Source organism: Schistocerca americana, chromosome 6 (genome assembly GCF_021461395.2).
Source record: "Schistocerca americana isolate TAMUIC-IGC-003095 chromosome 6, iqSchAmer2.1, whole genome shotgun sequence".
NCBI lineage: Eukaryota > Metazoa > Arthropoda > Insecta > Orthoptera > Acrididae > Schistocerca > Schistocerca americana.
The window spans coordinates 312,098,756-312,122,747 of NC_060124.1; the positions used below are offsets into that span (position 1 = coordinate 312,098,756).

Sequence of the window (23,992 nt, forward strand, 5' to 3'; positions counted from 1 at the left end):
AAAAGATTCTAGCTTCTAAAGCCACTAACTATTAGTAGGCATGTGGTTAGCAAAGGAAAGATTTTGTTGAAACCCAAATAATGTATTTTTTACCTTAATAATGTGACATCCAGTTCAAACACGAATATAAATCGTCATTGACATCTAGTACAAAGGTATATAATCATGAATAATATTCAGTCTCCAAGTCGAACATGTACAGATCGGTAGCCTACGCTAACACTTCAGACCTCTACCCTCCATCAATGCTAACCTCTCACATCTAACATCCACCACTACTGGCTGTTCACCTCCAACTGCCCGACAGCACTTCGATCACTGCTGGCGACTAACTTCCAAGAGCCCAACAGTACTTCCAACTGCCCAACACTATTGGCGATTAACTTCCAACAACGATTCCGACCAGCCACAGAGTCTCTTACAAAGTGCAGTCAGAGGTTTAATGCAAAGCGCTACACAGCGCTGCCAACGCAGAAGCAGCCCACTTACAGGTTAACTTGTGAACGTATAGTTGTGCTCTGCTGCGGAGTTCCATTTTCGGCACTGTACCACGAACGGCGTGCTACGGAACACTAGTGCGTGCACCAGCATTAAGCTATTTCGGCAGAGGCGCCGCAGATCGCCATCAACCCTACTTTACAGAGCAGCCAAGCCTCCGAACCCCACGTTATGTGGAGAATCGTGGACGTCCAACCATCTAGCGCCTAGTGATAGTTTCACTGTCCTTCTACCTCTTTCCGTAGATGTTAACGACAGCAGCACGTGAACATTCGGCCAGCTTCGCCGTTTTCGAGGAACTCGTTCACAAGCTCTGCGAAATAGTGATCTGCCCTTTGTCAAAGTAGCTTATCTCAGTAAACTTCTCCATTTGCAGCCCGCGCCCTTTGTTATCAAGCCACGTGACCGCAACGCCACCAGGCGGCATCCAACGCCGCGGTGGGCAGTTGATAATGTTTTAGCTTATCAGCGTATACAGCGCATTGATTTCCGTGGCTGTTCAGATATCTCGCGTGAACACGTCTCGTAACATTTTATGTGCTCACTGGGAGACAGTGTAGTGCAGCGATTGTGACGCGGCCGGTGTCGTGTGTTGCAGCGTCGTGGTGGACGACGTGGACACGGGCAGCCACGAGCAGCTGCAGCTGGAGGCCGAGGAGCGCCTGGAGCCGCAGCCGCAGCCGCGCGCCAAGACGCCCGAGGGCGAGGACGCCCCCGCACCGGAGGAGCAGCCGCCAGACGCCCGTATCCGCCAGATACAGGTACCTACCAGCCTCCTGCCTGCCTCTTGCAGAACAATTCCGCCTTATATCCAGAATGAGATTTTCACTCAGCAGAGGGGTGTGCGCTGATATGAAACTTCCTGGCAGATTAGAACTGTGTGCCGGACCGAGACTCGAACTCGGGAATTTTGCCTTTCGCGGGCAAGTGCTCTACCGACTAAACTACTCAAGCACGACTCACGCCCCGTCCTCACAGCTTTACTTCTGCCAGGACCTCGTCTCCTACCTTCCAGATTTTACAGAAGCTCTCCTGCGAACCTTGCAGAACTAGCGCTCCTGAAGGAAAGGATATTGCGGAGACATGGCTTAGCCACAGCCTGGGGGATGTTTCCAGAATGGAATGTTTGGGGTGTTTGATTTCGGTGAGGCCCCCTGCCTCTTATCATTGAGGTACCTGATTTCGGTAAGTCCTCTTGCTTCTCACCATTAAGATGCTTGATTTCAGTGAATCCCCTTGCCTCTCACTATTGAACTACTTGATTTCAGTGAGTTCCAGTGCCTCTCTCCATTGAGGTGCTTGATTTCGGTGCATCCACATGACTCTCACCATTAAGGTCCTTGATTTCGGTGAGTTTCCTTGCCTCTCGCCATTGAGGTGCTTCATTTTGGTCAGTCCCTTTGCCTCTCACCATTGTGGTGCTTGATTTCGGTGCATCCCCAAGCCTCTCACCATTAAGGTCCTTGCACCGAGCGAGGTGGCGCAGTGGTTAGACACTGGACTCGCATTCGGGAGGACGACGGTTCAATCCCGCGTCCGGCCATCCTGATTTAGGTTTTCCGTGATTTCCCTAAATCGCGCCAGGCAAATGCCGGGATGGTTCCTTTCAAAGGGCACGGCCGACTTCCTTCCCCGTCCTTCCCTAATCCGTTGAGACCGATGACCTCGCTGTCTGGTCTCCTTCCCCAAAAACAACCAACCAACCATTAAGGTCCTTGATTTTGGTGAGTTTCCTTCCCTCTCGCCATTGATGTGTTTGATTTTGGTGAGTCCCCTTGCCTCTCATCATTGAGGTGCTTCATTTTGGCGAGTCCCCTTGCCTCTCACCATTAAGATGCTTGATTTCAGTGAGTCCCCTTGCCTCTCACCATTAAGATTCTTGACTTCAGTGAGTCCGTTTCCCTCTCACCATTGAGGTGCTTGATTTCGGTGCATCCCCAAGTCTCTCACTATTAAGGTCCTTGATTTTGGTGAGTTTCCTTCCCTCTCGCCATTGATGTGTTTGATTTGGGTGAGTCCCCTTGCCTCTCACCATTGAGGTGCTTCATTTTGGTGAGTCCCCTTGCTTCTCACCATTAAGATGCTTGATTTCAGTGAGTCCCCTTGCCTCTCACCATTAAGATGCTTGACTTCAGTGAGTCCGTTTCCCTCTCACCATTGAGGTGCTTGATTTCGGTGCATCCCCAAGCCTCTCACCATTAATGTCCTTGATTTTGGTGAGTTTCCTTCCCTCTCGCCATTGATGTGTTTGATTTTGGTGAGTCCCCTTGCCTCTCACCATTGAGGTGCTGCATTTTGGCGAGTCCCCTTGCCTCTCACCATTAAGATGCTTGATTTCAGTGAATCCCCTTGCCTCTCACCATTAAGATGCTTGACTTCAGTGAGTCGCTTTCCCTCTCACCACTGAGGTGCTTGATTTCGGTGCATCCCCATGACTGTCACCATTAAGGTTCTTGATTTCTGTGGGTTTCCTTGCCTCTCGCCATCGAGGTGCTTGATTTTGGCGAGTCCCTTTGCCTCTCACCATTGAGGTGCTTCATTTCGGTGCATCCCCATGCCTCTCACCACTGAGGTGCTCCATTTTAGTGAATACCCAAGGCAGATGCACCTGTCGCTGTCACTTCATGGACATTTTGCCTCATTGCAATGATGATGGTGGGATTCAAGGGTGGCCACCGAAATCGAGCATTCCGATGGTTTGGGGACTTATCAGAATTAATCCCGCATAGAACAGAAAACTAAATTACCATACAAATGCATTATTTGTCAGAAATGTCGTTGTCTAGCCATATTATTTATATTGTACAGTCACTTTCGCAACCGTTAAGTAACTTTTGAACATCAGTATCAGCCATTAGACTACTAAGGTTCACATTCACATTGTAAATGATATGTAGAACCAAATGTGTTAGGTCTTACCTTCTACCACAACTGGGAAACAATGGTTAAAGTAAACTGTATATTTTTTTTGGGTTAAAATAAGAAGTTGACCCCACCCACCTAGGAGGAGTGATTAGAAAGAGGCCAGCTGCAGCGCTGACAGATGTCCCCTTTCCTAATATTATCTTTTCATTCAGAACTTTTTTTTGTGCAATGCTTTGTTTTCGATATATTTTGTTGCCTCACGTTAAAACAAATAAGTTTCGTGGCTTCTTCTTTTCTGTAAAACTGTCCCCATATTTGTTTATTTCCTTGGCATCTCTACGTAATTGTGTTTAATAGTTGGTTATTGCAAATAAAATTTTGATTTCAGAAAACTTTACTTCATGGTTTCATGACTGACGAAAATGGTCTGCTGCAACTGATTTTTCCTCTTTCTCCAGTCGACAAAGACTTTTGCGTTCCTTCAGTCGTACGTTTACGCCTCTCCTTGTAGTTCCAATGCAGAGCACGCGAAGGAACTTGCCCCCCCTTAGCCGGCCGCGGTGGTCTTGCGGTTCTAGGCGCTGCAGTCCGGAACCGGGGGACTGCTACGGTCGCAGGTTCGATCCTGCCTCGGGCATGGATGTGTGTGATGTCCTTAGGTTAGTTAGGTTTAAGTAGTTCTAAGTTCTAGGGGACTGATGACCTAACATGTTAAGTCCCATAGTGCTCAGAGCCATTTGAACTTGCCCCCCTTCTTGCAGCGGTGTACCGTAGGTCTCTAGAAGAGCGTAGCGTTCCAAAGGATTGGAAAAGGGCACAGGTCATCCCCGTTTTCAAGAAGGGACGTTGAACAGATATGCAGAACTATAGACCTATATCTCTAACGTCGATCAGTTGTAGAGCTTTGGAACATGTATTATGTTCGAGTATAATGACTTTTCTGGAAACTAGAAATCTACTCTGTAGGAATCAGCATGGGTTTCGGAAAAGACGATCGTGTGAAACCCAGGTCGCGCTATTCGTCCACGAGACTCAGAGGGCCATAGACACGGTTTCCCAGGTAGATGCCGTGTTTCTTGACTTCCGCAAGGCGTTCGATACAGTTCCCCACAGTCGTTTAATGAACAAAGTAAGAGCATATGAACTATCAGACCAATTGTGTGATTGGATTGAAGAGTTCCTAGATAACAGAACGCAGCATGTCATTCTCAATGAAGATAAGTCTTCCGTAATAAGAGTGATTTCAGGTGTGCCGCAGGGGAGTGTCGTAGGACCGTTGCTATTCACAACATATGTAAATGACCTTGTGGATAACATCGGAAGATCACTGAGGCTCTTTGCGGATGATGCTGTAGTATATCGAGGGGTTGTAACAATGGAAAATTGTACTGAAATGCAGGAGGATCTCCAACGAATTGACGCATGGTGCAGGGAATGGCAATTGAATCTCAATGTAGACAAGTGTAATGTGTTGCGAATACATAGAAAGAAAGATCCCTTATCAGTTAGCTACAATATAGCAGGTCAGCAACTGGAAGCAGTTAATTTCATAAATTATCTGGGAGTAGGCATTAGGAGTGATTTAAAATGGAATGATCATATAAAGTTGATCGTCGGTAAAGCAGTTGCCAGACTGAGATTCATTGGAAGAATCCTAAGGAAATGCAATCCGAAAACAAAGGAAGTAGGTTACAGTACGCTGGTTCGCTTACTGCTTGAATACTGCTCAGCAGTATGGGATCCGTACCAGATAGGGTTGATAGAAGAGATAGAAAAGATCCAACGGAGAGCAGCGCGCTTCGTTACAGGATCATTTAGTAATCGCGAAAGCGTTACGGAGATGATAGATAAACTCCAGTGGAAGACTCTGCAAGAGAGACGCTCAGTAGCTCGGTACGGGCTTTTGTTAAAGTTTCGAGAACATACCTTCACCGAGGAGTCAAGCAGTATATTGCTCCCTCCTACATATATCTCGCGAAGAGACCATGAGGATAAAATCAGAGAGATTAGAGCCCTCACAGAGGCATACCGACAATCCTTCTTTCCACGAACAATACGAGACTGTAATAGAAGGGAGAACCGATAGCGGTACTCAAGGTACCCTCCGCCACACACCGTCAGGTGGCTTGCGGAGTATGGATGTAGATGTAGATGTAGACCTCACCAATTATAGAGTACGCACAAAAATATTTGGGGTCGTATCTGCACAGACGGTGTGGTAGGGGAGGGGACGACAGCAGTGGTGGAAGATCCGCTGAGAGCATCTCCGCCCGGCAGGGTAGGTGCAGTTCAACAGCTGAAGCCAAGTCGCAAGCAGAGCTTTTAAAGCTACAGCTAGCGAGTCTGCAAAGGGTCGTATTGACAGGCTATGCCAGTATGACCAATAATTCGACAAATCAGTAGTCTCTAACTAGAGGAACGCATAATAAAATCAGCGTACTAGCGACTGAGACAGATGAAGCGCATAGCACAGCAAACGACATCGAACTACGGCGGCCATCCCTTCACAACAAAGTGGTGAGCTCTCGCCCAGGGCCGAGAGGAGAATGGCTTCTCCGCATAAGCTAAGTTTATTTTGTGTGAGCTCTGTAGAGTGAAACTGATTGGACGACCAACTCTCTGGAATATGAAAAATTTAAATTCCAACATTAGCCACAATTGGGCGTTGAAATAAATTCAATGTTGGCAAACGAAAATTTGTTCCAGAGTTGGACTCCTAACCAGATATCCCTCTTTACGTGAGTGGCCATCTTAACCGCTTCGAATATCAGAGCACGCTTCACGTCCAGCCCAAGTTCCCAACTTGTCGCACACTACATAAGTAGCAACCCACGTCCATTATCCTCATTCTTACAGCCTCATGCTCATTCCCACAAGATGTCGGACATAGAGAGCATCTGCACTGAATGATGATTAGTTGCTGCCAAAGTGCATACATTTATAGGTGTGGTGCCTCTTATTTTGGACATGACTGAAAGAAGAAACAGACACCATTTGTCTTTGATCCTGCAGCTGTATACACACAGTGATTCATCAGCCAGTACCGCTGGGTTTTATGCAACGCGCAGTGCCTTCAAATACTGTGTGCAACATTTTCATATTCTATTATTCGCTACATGCAAACTGTTAGTCCTACAGTAATTATGAACAGGGCCTTTTTGTAGGAAATTTAACGTAGTTAAATTCTCTATGGAGACATGTTTCGACTAGAGACCGTAGTTTCCAGATGCTTTTTAGGACTAACAGTTTGTGTATTGTTAGCAAGAAAATACACTCCTGGAAATGGAAAAAAGAACACATTGACACCGGTGTGTCAGACCCACCATACTTGCTCCGGACACTGCGAGAGGGCCGTACAAGCAATGATCACACGCACGGCACAGCGGACACACCAGGAACCGCGGTGTTGGCCGTCGAATGGCGCTAGCTGCGCAGCATTTGTGCACCGCCGCCGTCAGTGTCAGCCAGTTTGCCGTGGCATACGGAGCTCCATCGCAGTCTTTAACACTGGTAGCATGCCGCGACAGCGTGGACGTGAACCGTATGTGCAGTTGACGGACTTTGAGCGAGGGCGTATAGTGGGCATGCGGGAGGCCGGGTGGACGTACCGCCGAATTGCTCAACACGTGGGGCGTGAGGTCTCCACAGTACATCGATGTTGTCGCCAGTGGTCGGCGGAAGGTGCACGTGCCCGTCGACCTGGGACCGGACCGCAGCGACGCACGGATGCACGCCAAGACCGTAGGATCCTACGCAGTGCCGTAGGGGACCGCACCGCCACTTCCCAGCAAATTAGGGACACTGTTGCTCCTGGGGTATCGGCGAGGACCATTCGTAACCGTCTCCATGAGGCTGGGCTACGGTCCCGCACACCGTTAGGCCGTCTTCCGCTCACGCCCCAACATCGTGCAGCCCGCCTCCAGTGGTGTCGCGACAGGCGTGAATGGAGGGACGAATGGAGACGTGTCGTCTTCAGCGATGAGAGTCGCTTCTGCCTTGGTGCCAATGATGGTCGTATGCGTGTTTGGCGCCGTGCAGGTGAGCGCCACAATCAGGACTGCATACGACCGAGGCACACAGGGCCAACACCCGGCATCATGGTGTGGGGAGCGATCTCCTACACTGGCCGTACACCACTGGTGATCGTCGAGGGGACACTGAATAGTGCACGGTACATCCAAACCGTCATCGAACCCATCGTTCTACCATTCCTAGATCGGCAAGGGAACTTGCTGTTCCAACAGGACAATGCACGTCCGCATGTATCCCGTGCCACCCAACGTGCTCTAGAAGGTGTAAGTCAACTACCCTGGCCAGCAAGATCTCCGGATCTGTCCCCCATTGAGCATGTTTGGGACTGGATGAAGCGTCGTTTCACGCGGTCTGCACGTCCAGCACGAACGCTGGTCCAACTGAGGCGCCAGGTGGAAATGGCATGGCAAGCCGTTCCACAGGACTACATCCAGCATCTCTACGATCGTCTCCATGGGAGAATAGCAGCCTGCATTGCTGCGAAAGGTGGATATATACTGTACTAGTGCCGACATTGTGCATGCTCTGTTGCCTGTGTCTATGTGCCTGTGGTTCTGTGAGTGTGATCATGTGATGTATCTGACCCCAGGAATGTGTCAATAAAGTTTCCCCTTCCTGGGACAATGAATTCACGGTGTTCTTATTTCAATTTCCAGGAGTGTATGAAAATCTTGCATGTTGTTTTTGAAGGCATTATTATTTATATATATATATATTTTTTTTTTGTAGGACTAACAGTTTGTGTACTGTTAGCAAGAAAATATGAAAATCTTGCATGTTGTTTTTGAAGGCATTATGGGTTGCATGAAACGTATCGGTAGGGGCAGCTGAATCACATTGTATACGTGACGAAACTGAAATACCGACTTATCCTGCAATATGGCATTCAAGTAAACCAAGATTCTAATTTAGATTTCCCACATTATGCGAGAGGTCCCCTTAACCATTTCAGCTGTCTAAGAACACTTCACGTCCTACCCAAATTCTCAGCCTGTCGCAGGAGAGCTTGTGTAAAGTTTGGAAGGTAGGAGACGAGATACTGGCAGAAGTAAAGCTGTGAGGACGGGGCGTGAGTCGTGCTAGGGTAGCTCAGTTGGTAGAGCACGTGCCCGCGAAAGGCAAAGGTCCCGATTTCGAGTCTCGGCCAAGCACACAGTTTTAATCTGCCAGGAAGTTGCATATCAGCGCACACTCTGCTGCAGAGTGAAAATCTCATTCTGGATTATCCTCATTGCTTGCAGCCTACCGCTGATTCTCACAATAGGGCGGACAAAGAATGCATCTGTACTAAATGACAATTAATTGCCGTCAAGGCGCATTATTTATATTTCAGACATGTCCAATACAACAGACGCCACACATATAAAAAAAACCTCTGGAATATTATCTTTACGAGTTGCGACTTACGAAAGTGTTCTGATTAACTACCAACAAATAAGAAATATGTTACTGCTGAGAGGGCTCCAATGCACCGAGTGATTGCTCAGAAACGATGTATCCATGTATCGTTTATTCAAAACTAAAATCGTGTCAAAATATCAAAACGGAAAGTGGTATCGAACGGTTCATTTTGTCTAACTAGCCCAAATCTTGATTGTTACCAAGTGCCACTCCTCCCCTTTATGTTCCCGAGCCCAAATTTCACAGTTCATTTTTACATGGAATAGAACCAAACTGGAAGGGGGAGGGTGGAAGCTCTGTAAAAACTGTGAGAATTGAAAAAAGCTAAGCTGAAAGTGGTGTCTTGATGTTGCAGGTGGAAGCTGAGAGCCGCAAGAGCGAGTTCGCACGGCTGCTGGAGGAGCACGCGCAGGTGGTGATGCAGCTGAAGCAGATGGAGAGCGACGAGGCGGTGTTGGCGCCCCCTGCCACCACCACCAGCGCCTAGGCGCCACCAAGGCACCAGCCGCCGGCCACAGCCGCCACAGGCCTACGACGGCGATCCGTCATTTCTCTCGCACCGTCATTCCTCCTCCACCTAACCCTCCCCTATGTCCTCTTCCTCAGGGACGTGAACGAACCAGCTGTCGCACCACAGGGCCGAATTTTCTTCGTCCCCTTTCTCTGTAAATTTAGTATTTGTCTTAGAGCACTAACGTTTCACTGTTGTTGTCATTCAGTCTGTGTTTCTTGTGAGATAACGCTAAATTTACATTTCGAATAAGATTAATAATAAACTTTGTGCAAAGGCCACATCCGAGCCCAGTTCCATCTCAAGCTCTCTGAGTCCACTCGCTAACTACCCCGCATTGCCCATTTACTTATTTCTCCCAATCTTATAACTAAAGTGCAGCTACCCACAGAGGTCCAGTGTAAGCTTAATCATTGTACGGCAGCGAAGTTTGGTAGATATTCTAACGTGTTGATGCGGAGTCGATTTACGTGGAAAAATTAGTTCCAGTTTTGTCCACCAGGTGCAAATCTGGCGCCATGAGTGCAAGAAAGACGTATAAAAATCCTTTCACATGTAATGGATTAGAAATGGGACACGGGAGGTCCAGTGTAAGCTTAATCATTGTACGGCAGTCTGGTAGATATTCTAACATGTTGATGCGGAGTCGATTTACGCTGAAAAAATTAGTTCCAGTTTTGTCCATCAGGTGCAAATCTGGCGCCATGAATGCAAGAAAGACGTATAAAAATCTTTTCATATATAATGGATTAGAAATGGGACACGGGTAGAAAAGGTGAAACGAGAGAAAGGCACAATGTTGATTTTATTAGTAACTGCCACTTACACAATGTGTTCAATATGAGCACTAGAGACATTAACGAATGTTGTACAGCGCCAGATTTGCACCTGATGACCAAAACAGAAATTAATTTTTTTTACAGCGTAAATCGGTTCCGCATTAACATATGAGCATATCTGGCAAGTTTCGCTACATATGATAATTACAGCTCACACTGTACCTCCGTGAGCAGCTCTATTTCAGTTAAAACCGCCCGATACTATCTAGAAACAGTTTTGACTAAAATTACTGCAGGCATTCCAGAGCTGTACTGGAACATACACATATACATCTAATTTTATACACAGAGAGAGCAAAATATTTCGCTCACAGTGCCACATATTCAGTTACACTCTTCTAAGCGCTGCTCCTTATTTACCAATTAGTACAACATATGTCTTAGCCGTAGGAAACAAAAAATGATCGAGTATAAATCTTAGCTTTTCAGTTAGATCATGAATACTGTCTACATTTGGCATCCAGTGACCATGCTAGAATGGATGCTCTGTCCTCTCTTTCCATCGATCATTCATTTAATACCTCCTGTCAGTTTCAAAATTCGGGGTCACCAGCGCATGGTACTCCCTCCACATTCAGCTTACGAACTGGAAGCATACACAGTGGATGTCATAGAGAGCATGATGTTATTGGGCTTCGATGTCGCTTTTCAAGCCATTATATTTCATTGATAGATGTTGCCATGACAACTGAATAAGGTTGAAATACGTCTTTCCTGTCACAAACCATTACTGCGTTGCTTAAATAATCTTTTTTTTTTAGTTTTATTTACTTCACAGAGAGACTAAAGTTGGTCTGTTGATACTAATAAAGACTTAGTGACCACAGATCACACAATCAGCTACAAGTATGCGTTTTAAAACACCAGCCGACTGGTTATCGGACTATTCTTTCTACCTTATTCAGTATGTAAACCATGGTCGTGAATACTAAATAGCAAACGGTAATCTGATCCAATGACCGTACCAGATCGTTCGTGTTGTATTAGCTATACACAGTGTACCAAATCTCTGTCGTTGTGCTCATGTCTCCCCCTTATTATGTCGGTTTTCATGCTTTATCTTCCACCCTTCTCCATTAGGTTTAGATGTCTCCTTTCCATTCCTATTGAATGTGCAGATAGCGTCACCAGTGCCATCTGGCGGCTCGAACTTTAAATATGAAGCATTATAGGAAATAAGACCATTACTGATCAGAATATTAATGCGCACCAAAAAATAAATAGTTTCTCACAGGTTAACGTCAAACTGATGATAATTAGCGACCGAGATATAGGAGGAAAAAGAGATAATGCATAAAACACGACATTATTGGCTGCTAGATGGTATTAGTGTCAACTATCGCAAGATACTTGCCAAAGGATGTGCTATGGTTTCATGTGCCACTACAGGCAGGAAACAGAGTCGAGAAAGGAATGCTGTTATACATCCATCAAAATTACTTTTAAGACTTCTTGGAGAAGCATGAAAGTATGTGCTTTTTACAATCTTGATATTTTTGACATAAACCGATCTTCTGGAGCTATAAAATATATTTCAGATCTTAATATCACAGTAGCACTTCTCTTCTGCTTGCCCACTGTTTATTTCATTTGGGTACCGTCTCTGACGCCAAACACATAAAAAGAGGGAAAGCGAAAGAATGCTATTATCTACATTATGATACAACGTTTCAAACAATTTTCTAAATTTTTCGTGTGCTAAATAACTAAACTCTTAAAATTACGTTCTTACAAAATATGAAATTCCAGTTCGTTATACCCCCTAAATATTTCGACCACTTGTCTTCAGTCGGCATGTACACGAACATCCTTGCATCGATCAGAATCTGATATTTTCGACATTAAAGATATTGCGAAAGAGGAAAAAGTATTTTTAATACGAGAATAAGCAGGGGAGTCTATTTATTGTCGTTATCCCAGTCAAGTCATGCATTGTTCCGCTTCAAAAATATAACGAGCCAGTTTGAAAACATGTTGAAAAAAAACACAGAAAATTGTACATTAAGGTACTACAACATAGTTGATAAATATTTGTGTTGTTGCATGTTACAAATATGTAGTCTGGTTCAATTAAGAAATATGAAACTAGAGTGAAAGAAAAGGAGTGGGACGATTTGACAATACTTTATATGAATTAATGTAATTATTGTGGATAGAGGATTGTTATAATTTACGTATCATGAGTAGTAATTAGGATTTAGATAATAATACATTTTTGTATCAATATGTGTACAAAACTGAAAATAAATTTTGTTAACTACTCTCTGTTTTACTTCACATCTTTCATGTTTCCTTGTGTAAACAGTCAAGCTTCTGAGATCAGAATATTAGTAGTGTTGTATTGGTTATGAACAACACTGTTAGCACAGTCTTGAGTTTCGTTCCAAAAACATCTCAACATAAACCAAAGAAAACTCACAATTCAACCAAGCTCCGTACTTTTTCTGCTTCCACGTAAATTTGCACCGTGTTAAGTTCACCTTATCATATTTAAAATAAAGATACATACTCTTTAACTTCTAAATTGCGTACGGCACACAGTAAAATTTATGAAAACGAGCAGTCATGTTGTCAACTGGTCACTGATTCATCTTACGTTGCATGCTACTATCTAGTTTCAAATACAGATATTCAGGTGTTCACTCTTTGGACTGAACTATCTTTGCTACGCTACTGGCCATTAAAACTGCTACACCAAGAAGAAATGCAGATGATAAACGGATATTCATTGGACAAATATATTATACTAGAACTGATGCGTGATTACATTTTCACGCAATTTGGGTACATAGATCCTGAGCAATCAGTACCCAGAACAACCACCTCTGGCCGTAATAACGGCCTTGATACGCCTGGGCACAGAGCTTGGATGGCGTGTACAGGTACAGCTGCCCATGCAGCTTCAACACGATACCACAGTTCATCAAGTATTGTGACGAGCCAGTTGCTAGGCCGCCATTGACCAGACGTTTTCAATTGGTGAGAGATCTGAAGAATGTGCTGGCCAGGGCAGCAGTCGAACATTTTCTGTATCCAGAAAGGCCCGTACAGGACCTGCTGAAATGTAGGGTTTCGCAGGGATCGAATGAACGAGTCGTAACACATCTGAAATGTAACATCCACTGTTCAAAGTGCCGTCAATGCAAACAAGAGGTGTCCGAAACGTGTAACCAATGGCACCCCATACCATCACGCTGGGTGATACGCCAGTATGGCGATGACGAATACACACTTCGAATGTGCATTCACCGCGCTGTCGCCAAACACGAATGCGACCATCATGATGCTGTAAACAGAACCTGGACTCATCTGAAAAAATGTTTTGCCATTCGTGCACCCAGGTTCGTCGTTGAGTACACCATCGCAGGCGCTCCTGTCTGTGATGCAGCGTCAAGGGTAACCGCAGCCATGGTCTCCGAGCTGGTAGTCCATGATGCTGCAAACGTCGTCGAACTGTTCGTGCAGATGGTTGTCTTGCAAACGTCCCCATCTGTTGACTCAGGGATCGAGACGTGGCTGCACGATCCGTTACAGCCATGCAGATAAGATGCCTGTTATCCCGACTGCTAGTGATACGAGGCCGTTGGGATCCAGCACGGCGTTCCGTATTACCCTCCTGAACCCACCGATTCCATATCCTACTAACAGTCATTAGATCTCGACCAACGCGAGCAGCAATGTCGCGATACGATAAACCGCAATCGCGATGGGCTACAAACCGACCTTTATCAAAGTCTGAAACGTGATGGTACTCATTTCTCCTCCTTACACGAGGCATCACAACAACGTTTCACTAGGCAACGCCGGTCAACTGCTGTTTGTGTATGAGAAATCGGTTGAAAACTTTCCTCATGTCAGCACGTTGTAGGTGTCGCCACCGGCGCCAACCTTGTGTGAATGCTCTGAAAAGCTAATCATTGGCATGTCATAGCATCTTCCTCCTGTCGGTTAAATTTCGCGTCTGTAGCACGTCATCTTCGTGATGTAGCAACTTTAATGATCAGTAGTGTACAACCTAATAGTGATGCTGCTATCTATGTTCAAAGCAGTAAGTACAAGACCTGCAGCATTATACTAAATTCCACTATGGAAGTGAGTAGAAGCTTTTACTAGTTATTAAGTTACATATTATTTTATTTTAAATTTTTAAGGTATTCGTACTGATAAGCGTAGACCCGTTGGTGTTTATAACTTTGATATTGTGTTCTCTTAAAATCAATCAGTCAATGACTGCATTCATGTCAACACATTCATTAACCCTTCAAAAAGCCACTATTTATGTATTTATTCATCGTATGGCAATGTATATACAAAGATTACAAAGGTACTACATGTCAAAATTTAAACACAGTTCTCCAGCATAAAATGACATAAACGACAACAGTTATATACAGATGTCAAGGTCTTTTACGTATTTTATCACACCATTCGTCGCTATCAGTAAATCTTCGAAAGGAACCCTGTACGCATGTATGGGACATCTTGATGCAATATGGGCAACTATCTATCGTTCTGCTCAACGGCCACAAGACGGTGATGAAGATTTGCCCCACTTAAAAGTCACTGATTCATTGTTAACAACACTACCATCTGTTCACAGTAAAATTTTACACCAATTGAAAAAAAAAAGGTATTTGCTAGACATTCCCCTTTTTTTATTCAAATAACTGAGCATTAGTTTTTCCAGCAGCAAAAATTACTTTTCGACTATATAATAAATCACCTGTATTTAGAAAACTAATGAAATTTTTGTTTGGTCGGTTTGTGTGACGATAACAATCACGGTTCAATGAGACTGGCTGAGATATTTAAACTGGCTGCGATATTGACAATAACTTATGGCAATGCTGGTAGCAAGATAACCAGTTTTTTTAAGCCGAGCCTTCAAATTTTGGCACACGTTAAAGTTTCTGTAAAGAGGCAGACGAAAATAGTTGACTAGGCGTTATTTCTTTGGAGAAGTCTAACTAAATATCTTCACTTTAGGGTTCATACTACAAGATATAGTATTTAGTACCAGAAAGAGTAAGAGGTATCGTGCACAATTTTCCACATTGCAGTTATATTAACTGACAAAGTAAACATGAAAAGCGTTAAATTTTAAAGTGCTGTGCAGTGTTCTCTTGAACATCTTAACATACTCACGAGCAACTGCATCATACGCAGTAGCTGCACTGCAAAGAGGGCACTGCTGTCTCCACAGTGAATGGGATTTATTCGGTGTGTCCTGCTACTATAATTTAATTTAAATTAGTTGCGATCTGACGTTTAAGGTCCGAAGTTTCGTCTTCGCAAGTGCTAGGCAGCCACCAGAAGGCACTGTTCTCTCCGGCGATAGAAAATCACTCTACAAACTCTGTCTCCTTCAAATATTACACAAAATATCTTAAATTCAAGTGTGGTACAGACCTCAGTAGTGTCTCTAAGCTTGTCAAAATTCTGTTCTTAAATTTTAATTTTGGTCCAGAATAAAGTTTTTTTTTTTTTTTTTTTTGGGATGAAAGTTTTACTTGGCCGGGAAGCAATTTCAAACACATCACGTCATATCTCGAAAACTACCAAACTCATTGAATTTTTCCCTTACTATTTAAAAATACCTTCTCGGCAACATATCTTCCCAAAGTTTCGTATGCATTGCATTTGCTGTGTAAAAAACATCGTTTTTTAGGGTTCCGTGTCTCAATCGGTAAAAACGGGGCGGTTATAGGATGACTCTGTTGTCCGTGCGTCTGTCTGTCCGACTGTTAACGCCGCTTTTTCTTGGGAACGGATAGACGTAATAAGTTAACATTTATGTCACATACTAAGGTTTAGCGTTCCTTGGCGGTGTAAAACATTGAAGCTTCGAAGTCAATGCAATCAAAAGATACGGCCACTTCTTTCCCGTATTTTGATGCTCGCAAACTCACTCATAAAAGCGTATGGGGTACTTCCCGTTGGCCTAGAATTACGAAACTCGGCAAAAAGTAAGGTTTCATAGTGCAAGTAAAGGACTAAAATAAGAAAATTGTTAATTTATGATTACATGACATGAAAAAATACTTCTTTTGTCATTGTTACCTGAGTTCAAAATTAAAATTAAATCATTTCGAAAGTGACTGATATCTTGCCAGTATCAATATAGATAATAGGCAAAAGTCGTAGGGATTCTGTATTTCCGGCATGGATGAAGTCTCTGTACACATAATCAAGTTTGTACGACACTCTCAGTGTGCCAGTCGTACTAGTACCTGGCCAATTCTTTTTTAATGTTCCGTGCATCAATCGAAAAAAACGGAACGATATAGAATTAGTTTGTTGTCCATGTCTGTGTACCCGACTGTTAAGAAACTTTTTCTCGGGAACGGGTAAACTTATCAAGTTAAAAATAGTCATATATGCTTAAAGTCCATGGTCCCTTGGTGCTGTAAAACATTTAAGTACGTACAATTTGTGTCACATATTTTATAACTCGTTTTTCACTCGTCAAAACCCAAAGTATACTTCCCATTGACAGAGAATCATGAAATGTGGCAAGAAGCAAGGTTTTACAATAAAAGTAAAGCAAAAATTCCGAAAATTGTTAATTTGTAATTATATCACACGCAAAGAAATTTTTGTTGTGTTATCCGACTGTCTGTCCGTGTTTTAAGATCCGTTTCCTCAGGAACGGATAATGTATAAAGTTGAAATTAAAGTTTCTAAGTCATTGTGTAAGCAAAAGGTACGGCTATTTATGTCACATACTTTGATATCTTGCCAGTATCGATATCGACTATATGCAAAAATCGTCGAGATTCTTGATTCTCGGGATGGATGAGCTGTCTATATACAGGGTATATCAAAAAGAATCATCCGATTTGGCACGCCTATAATTCTGAAACTAATGAACATATACAATGAATTATGTTTCTTGATGAATGGGAAACTCAATAACTTCTTTTTTTTTCATGCCTTTTCATAGGTGTTCAATATACCTCCCTTGAGATGCACAGCATATATCAATGCGGTATTCAAATTCTTCCCGCACTGCAGCGAGCATGTATTGAGTTACAGCTTCCACGGCTGCTCTTATGCGATGCCTCAGTTCATTCATTGTTGTTGGTAATGGAGGCACATAAACAGGGTCTTTTATAAACCCCCACAAGAAGTAATCACATACAGTCAGGTCCGGTGACCTTGGAGGCCAGTAATGTAAGGCTGAAGCTATGGCGGATGCGTTCGACGTCTGTGTCAGACACTCGGGGACGGCCCGGCGATTTGCCTTTGCACAAACAACCTGTTCCTCGGAACTGTTCATGCCATCGTCTAATGCTCCGTACTGTAGGAGGATCCGCACCATACCTAGTACAAAAGTCACGCTGAACAGTTATTAGTGACCCGCACTGCGCAAAACGTAGAACACAAAATGCTTTCTGTTGTCCTGACATCATTTTTACTTGAACTGAAGTAGCCGCACACTGCTACTACCTAGCGGGAACCATGTAAAACTCGAGAGTTTGATATTTCCAACAGTACGTTGATCACGCACATATCTCAGATAACATAATAATTAAGATTTTTTTTAATCGGATGATTCTTTTTTATGTATCCTGTACATTATTAAGTATGTAGGGAATCCTCGGTGCGCGACTCCTACTCGCAGTTATCCCTTTCTTTCCCAATTTTGTCAACATTTAACACGTAAAAAGTACGAAATTTAAAGTTCTGAAATTCAGGTCTGATGTAGATCTTTTTAATGTCACTAAACATGTCAAAAATAGCTCTTAATTTGAATTAAGGCCTGGGCTTTAACATAGCCGACGATTTCACTTCCAGTGAAGTTTCCTGCTTGAGAACTGGCAGGCTCAGTGCTTTGCACATCGAAAGTGACAACACAGATGAAGCCAAAACATGGCTCCCACTGGTGTACTGCTGATGCGAACAGCTCATTCCACTAGCTGTCAAACGTCATCTGGTTGAAATAGTACTGTAGTTTCCATATTTTTTGTTTATTGATATATTTATGATGACCAGCTGTTATACATGTTTGACATTATGTTCACGACGACACAGGTATTATAAAAGGGTTGCATTTAATATAGGACTGAACTAAAAAAATTACTATGGAAAGTTATTAAGAATCAAGGAATACGCACATAATGTCAGAAATCAATAATTCTGACGACAACATTAAGGCCATATGGAATGTAGTGAAACGAGGAACAGGAAAACCAGCCACAAATTCGAATAACATTAATATTGAATTAGATGGAAGAGCTACAGATGATGAGTCACAGATAGTGAACACGTAATTTAATAATCATTTCTTAAATATAAGCATAGAAAGTAAAGTTCAAGAGAAAAATCACAGCAGTTTTTTGAAAAAGCGACTCTCATGAAATTCAGCCATATGAGCGTACCTGTTATTCCCTTCTGAAATTAAGAAAATTACGTATTCTCTCAGAAATATAAGCTCACCTGGTTTTGATAGTGTTTCCAATAGAGTACTAAAATATAATTATAAGCGAAATCTTATCTGAAATATGTAATGCATCACTAACTTAAGACGTTTTTACGAAAACTGATATACAGCATTGTCAAATCCCTCAACAAGAAAGCTGATAGGAAAAATGTTAGTAACTGTCGACCTGCTTCACTGCTGGCATCATTTAAAGGAAATTTTGAGAAGGTGATGTATTCCAGAATAGTATGTCACCTGAACAACAGGGAGAAATCACAGTTTGGATTTCAGAAAGTTGTCTTACTGACAATGCCATTTACACGTTCACCACCAGATTTTACAAGCAAATAAAATAGTGCCGGTTGTTATATATCTAAAGCATTTTACTGCGTGAATCACAGTATTCTCCTAGATAAATTGAAGTTTTATGGGATTGGTGGCACAGCCAACCAATGGATAATGTCATATCTAACCAATAGAAAGCAGAAAGTTGTAGTTATTAGTTCAAACAATGTAGTCCGTGGATGTAATTTTGACTAGAGAGAAGTTACATATTGCATTCCCCGTGGCTCAGTCTTCGGTCCACTGTTGTTCCTCATACATCTAAACCTTCTTTCGTCTAATGTACAACGAGCAGAATTAGTTATTTTTGCAAATGGCACTAGTACTTCCATCAATTCAAGCGCACATACAGGAACAGAAGAAATGGTAAACAAAATTCTTCAAAGTATTAGCATCAATGTGTCAATGATCCCACCCTCCAATTTTAAAAAGACACAACATATTCAGTTCTGCACATCCAGGGGGACTACACTAATTTATTTATTTATTTATTTATTGTTCCGTGGGATCACATTTAGGAGAAGTCTCCATGATCATGGAACGAGTCAATACATGAAATTATAACACGATTGTAGAAACAGATAAAATGAAATATAAGAAACATATTCAGGCGACAAGTCGTTAGTTTAAATAAAGAAAATCAAGAACGTAACACTGGAATTTGCTTAACTTTTTAGCCCTTCCAGGAGCTCCTCGACAGAATAGAAGGAGTGAGCTATGAGGAAACTCTTCAGTTTAGACTTAAAAGTGTTTGGGCTACTGCCAAGATTTTTGAGTTCTTGTGGTAGCTTATTGAAAATGGATGCAGCAGAATACTGCACTCCTTTCTGCACAAGAGTCTATAACACTCCCCGTCTGCTAACTACTGTACCATAACCTCAATGCAAGAAGCAGGTTGTAGCATAAAACAATTTTGTAAAAGTAACTATGGCACAAAGCAACAGAGCAGTGTTACCCTCTGAGAGGAATTTTGTTAAGTTGACCGTATTGTTCCTAATGGAAGTGGCTTATCGGAAATGAAAGTCAGAATTACGTTAATATTGGAATAGTGACAAACAAAATTTTGCCTAGCAATACTGTTTATAGAATAAGGGAAACGGTCGCCAGCCTAATTAGGCAAGAGAAAGATTAACATTCTCGTTTATGGAAGTAGGTATAAGTAACTATAATGGACAACACAACAGACACAACCTAGACTTAGCAACACGCGAGTGCAATGAACTCTAACACACACATGTTTTAAGATTGAAGCTAACAGTTAGAGCAGCAGGAACTATTTTCAAAATTATAACAGGTACAGAAAAACACTATCACTTTCAGGGTTTACACAAACTGAGTGGTCTTTATACTGTTAATATGCACACAAGAGAGACAAACACTTGGCATACATGAGAATGTAACGCTTCACAACTGCAGCTTTCTCACTTTTACTACAACGAAACACAATGTTGACAAAATTGCAAGGAACTGACTCTCCTTTTTAGAATTTACTACAGACAACAACGTGATCATTTACTTTATAAGACTCAGCCTAAAGTTTGAAGTTGGTAACAGCACTTTAAATAACAGTTTCAATAGGAAAATTATTATTGGACAAATAACATTTGCTTTAACTCACTCTGTTACCACATTAGCTTTAACTATCTTTCTAATAAGTTCAAGAGGCATTATTTAACAAAGCTCTAGGCTTCAACGTACTTTCAGTAAGGACACTCGGTAATCACTTTACTTCAAACGGAGAGGACCCTGAGAGGTGTTATGATGAGGAGTAAAATCAAGGTAGGTAAATAAATTCCGATATGAATTACCTTATATTTCAGCACACTAACACATCCATTAGGCTGATCCTTCACTGTACATCAATATAGTATTACGTTACAGTGATTGCGCAATGTGGTGGCAACTGCATGTTGGTAGGTGGAATTACAGGTAGAATTGCCGGACTTTATCGTATCTTCATGGCGATGATTCATACAAATTCCAGAATAGATCCAGCTATTTATCCACCCATCCGAGGCATTGGAAAGAAGCAGTAAAAGCCTCTCTCTGAATCAGCATGATATGCACCTTTACATTGACAGTGCACAAACTGGTAGCTCCTTCGCGACTAGTGGCTCGTCTCCGACTGGTAGTTCGCCTCCGACTGACTATCAGTTCCACCTTTTCCACCTAGGCCAACCACAATTTGCGCGCGCTACGCATTTCCGTTCCTGAGGGGAACCACTACACCTTTTACATACAGAATAACTAAGAGCCCTAAGTGAGGATCAGCAGTTTACATAACAGCAAACAAATACATTAAATAAAACAGAACATTTTCACACATTGACACTTCTACAAAAATTATTCACACAAAATTACAATCATATACAGTAAGTTTTGTTCCCTCCAAATGGGACAAAGAATACAAATTGCAGATACACTACTTTGCATAGAATCAAATCACGACATCAAAGGTTTGACAAAGAAAAGAATACACAATTTTATGCTATCGATTTGAACACATTCACAGGCGATCAACAATGTAACATTAAATAAAGCAAAATGAATCCATACAGCATAAGAGCTGTGGTGTTACAAGTCAAGGAAGTGCATTCCACATGCAGATTTAATTTCTGCCTAGTATTAACTGAGTGAAAGCTGCTAACTCTTGGGAATAAGCTAATATTGCTAACAACAAACGACATTAAAGAAAATACATACTGTGAGGGCAATGTCAAAATTCCCAGACTGTTGAATGGGGGTCGACAAGAGGTTTTCGAACTTACACCATACATAGCTCGAACAGCCCGTTTTTGAGCCAAAAATACCCTTTTTGAATCAGAAGAATTACCCCAAAAAATAATACCATATGACATAAGCATATGAAAATATGCGAAGTATACTACTTTTCGTGTTGAAATGTCTCTTATTTCAGATACTGTTCTAATGGTAAATAAAGTGGCATTTAGTTTCTGAACAAGATCCTGAACATGGGCTTTCCACAACAGCTTACTATCTATCCGTACGCCTAGGAACTTGAACTGTTCCGTCTCGCTTATAACATGCCCATTCCGTCTGATTAAAATGTCAGTTCTTGTTGAATTGTGGGTTAGAAACTGTAAAAACTGAGTCTTACTGTGATTTAGCATCAAATTATTTTCCACAAGCCACGAACTTATATCATGAACTACATTATTTGATAATGTTTCAATATTACACACAAGATCCTTCACTACCAAGGTGGTGTCATCAGCAAACAGAAATATTTTTGAATCACCTGTAATACTAGAAGGCATATCATTTACATAAATAAGAAACAGCAGTGGCCCCAGCACCGACCCTTGGGGAACGCCCCATTTAACAGTGCCCCATTGGGACTGAACATCATTACCACTCTCAATATTGCGGAGGATTACCTTCTGCTTTCTGTTCTTAAAGTAGGAGGCGAACCAATTGTAAGCTACTCCCCTTACTCCATAATGTTCCAACTTCTGCAGTAATATTTTGAGGTCGACACAGTCAAAAGCCTTCGTTAAATAAAAGAAAACACCTAACGTTCGCAACCTTTTATTTAATCCATCCAAAACCTCACAGAGAAAAGAGACTATAGCATTTTCAGTTGTTAAGCCATTTCTAAAACCAAACTGTACATTTGACAGCAAATTATGTGAATTTAAATGCTGCATTAACCTTGTATATACAACCCTCTCGATAACTTTAGCAAACACCGATGGCATAGAAATAGGTCTATAATTGTCAACATTATCCCTGTCTCCCTTTTTATAAAGTGGCTTCACTACCGAGTACTTTAATCGGTCAGGAAACCGACCACTCCTAAAGGAAAAGTTACAGATATGGCTAAGTACTGAGCTAACATACGTGGAACAATACTTTAGTATTCTGCTAGATACCCCGTCATATCCATGAGAGTTCTTGGTCTTTAGTGATTTAATTATTAACTCAATCTCCCTCTTGTCAGTATCATGGGGGAGCATTTCAGGTAACAGTCTCGGAACACTTTTTTCTAAGAGCGCTATATGATTCCCTGTTGGGACTAGGTTTCTATTTAGTTCACCTGCCATATTCAGAAAGTGATTATTAAGTACTGTACATATATGCGACTTATCAGTAACACGGACATCCCCACTACGCACTGATTCTATATTCTCGACCTGTCTCTGCAGACCAGCCACTTCCTTTACGACTGACCATATGGTTTTAATTTTATCCTGAGACTTAGCTATTCTATCTGCATACCACATACTTTTTGCCTTCCTAATAACTTTTTAAGCACCTTACAATACTGTTTGTAATGGGCTGCTGCATTTAGATTTTGACTGTTTCTAACGTTTTGATATAATTGCCACTTTGTTCTACAAGATATTCTTATCCCTTTAGTCAGCCACCCAGGCTGCCTGTTTGTGCTAGTACCCTGTTTTGAACGTTCTAACGGAAAACAACTTTCAAAGAGCACGAGAAAAATCTTGAGGAAAGCATTATATTTATCGTCGACTGTATCAGCACTATAAACATCTTGCCACTCTTGTTCCTTGATAAGGTTTACAAAAGTCTGTACAGCAACTGGATCAGCTTTCCTAAAAAGTTGGTAACTATATTTAACATGTGTTGCAGCACAAAACTCTTTTAGACTTAAAATTTGTGCATCATGATCTGAAAGGCCATTCACCTTTTTGCTAACAGAATGCCCTTCTAATAATGACGAATGAACAAAAATATTGTCTATGGTTGTTCTACTGTTCCCTTGCACTCTCGTTGGAAAGAATACGGTTTGCATAAGATTATATGAATTAAGGAGGTCTACCAGCATCCTTTTCCTTGCACAATCACTTATACAATTAATATTTAAGTCACCACATATAACTAACTTTTTGTATTTCCTATAAAGTGAACCAAGAATCTCCTCTAGCTTTAGCAAAAATGTTGTGAAATCGGAGTCTGGGGATCTATAAATAACAACAGTAAGAAGTTTAGCTCCACTAAATTTAACCACACCTGCACAACATTCAAACACCTTTTCAGTGCAGTACTTTGAAACATCAATTGACTCTAATGGGATACCGTTTTTCACATACATGGCTA

At 42.1% G+C, this 23,992-nt stretch overlaps 1 protein-coding gene across 1 annotated transcript in view; it reads left to right on the forward strand.

Annotated features, from left to right (window-relative positions):
* The window catches only part of LOC124619262, a 559,103-nt gene extending 546,697 nt beyond the window's left edge, over positions 1-12,406 (forward strand). Inside the window, exons 3-4 of the mRNA XM_047145528.1 lie at positions 1,097-1,259; positions 9,152-12,406. Of these exons, the coding sequence (XP_047001484.1) occupies positions 1,097-1,259; positions 9,152-9,283 (295 nt within the window). The 3' untranslated portion in view covers positions 9,284-12,406. The remainder of the gene's footprint in view (positions 1-1,096; positions 1,260-9,151) is intronic.
* Positions 12,407-23,992: the final 11,586 nt, after the last annotated feature.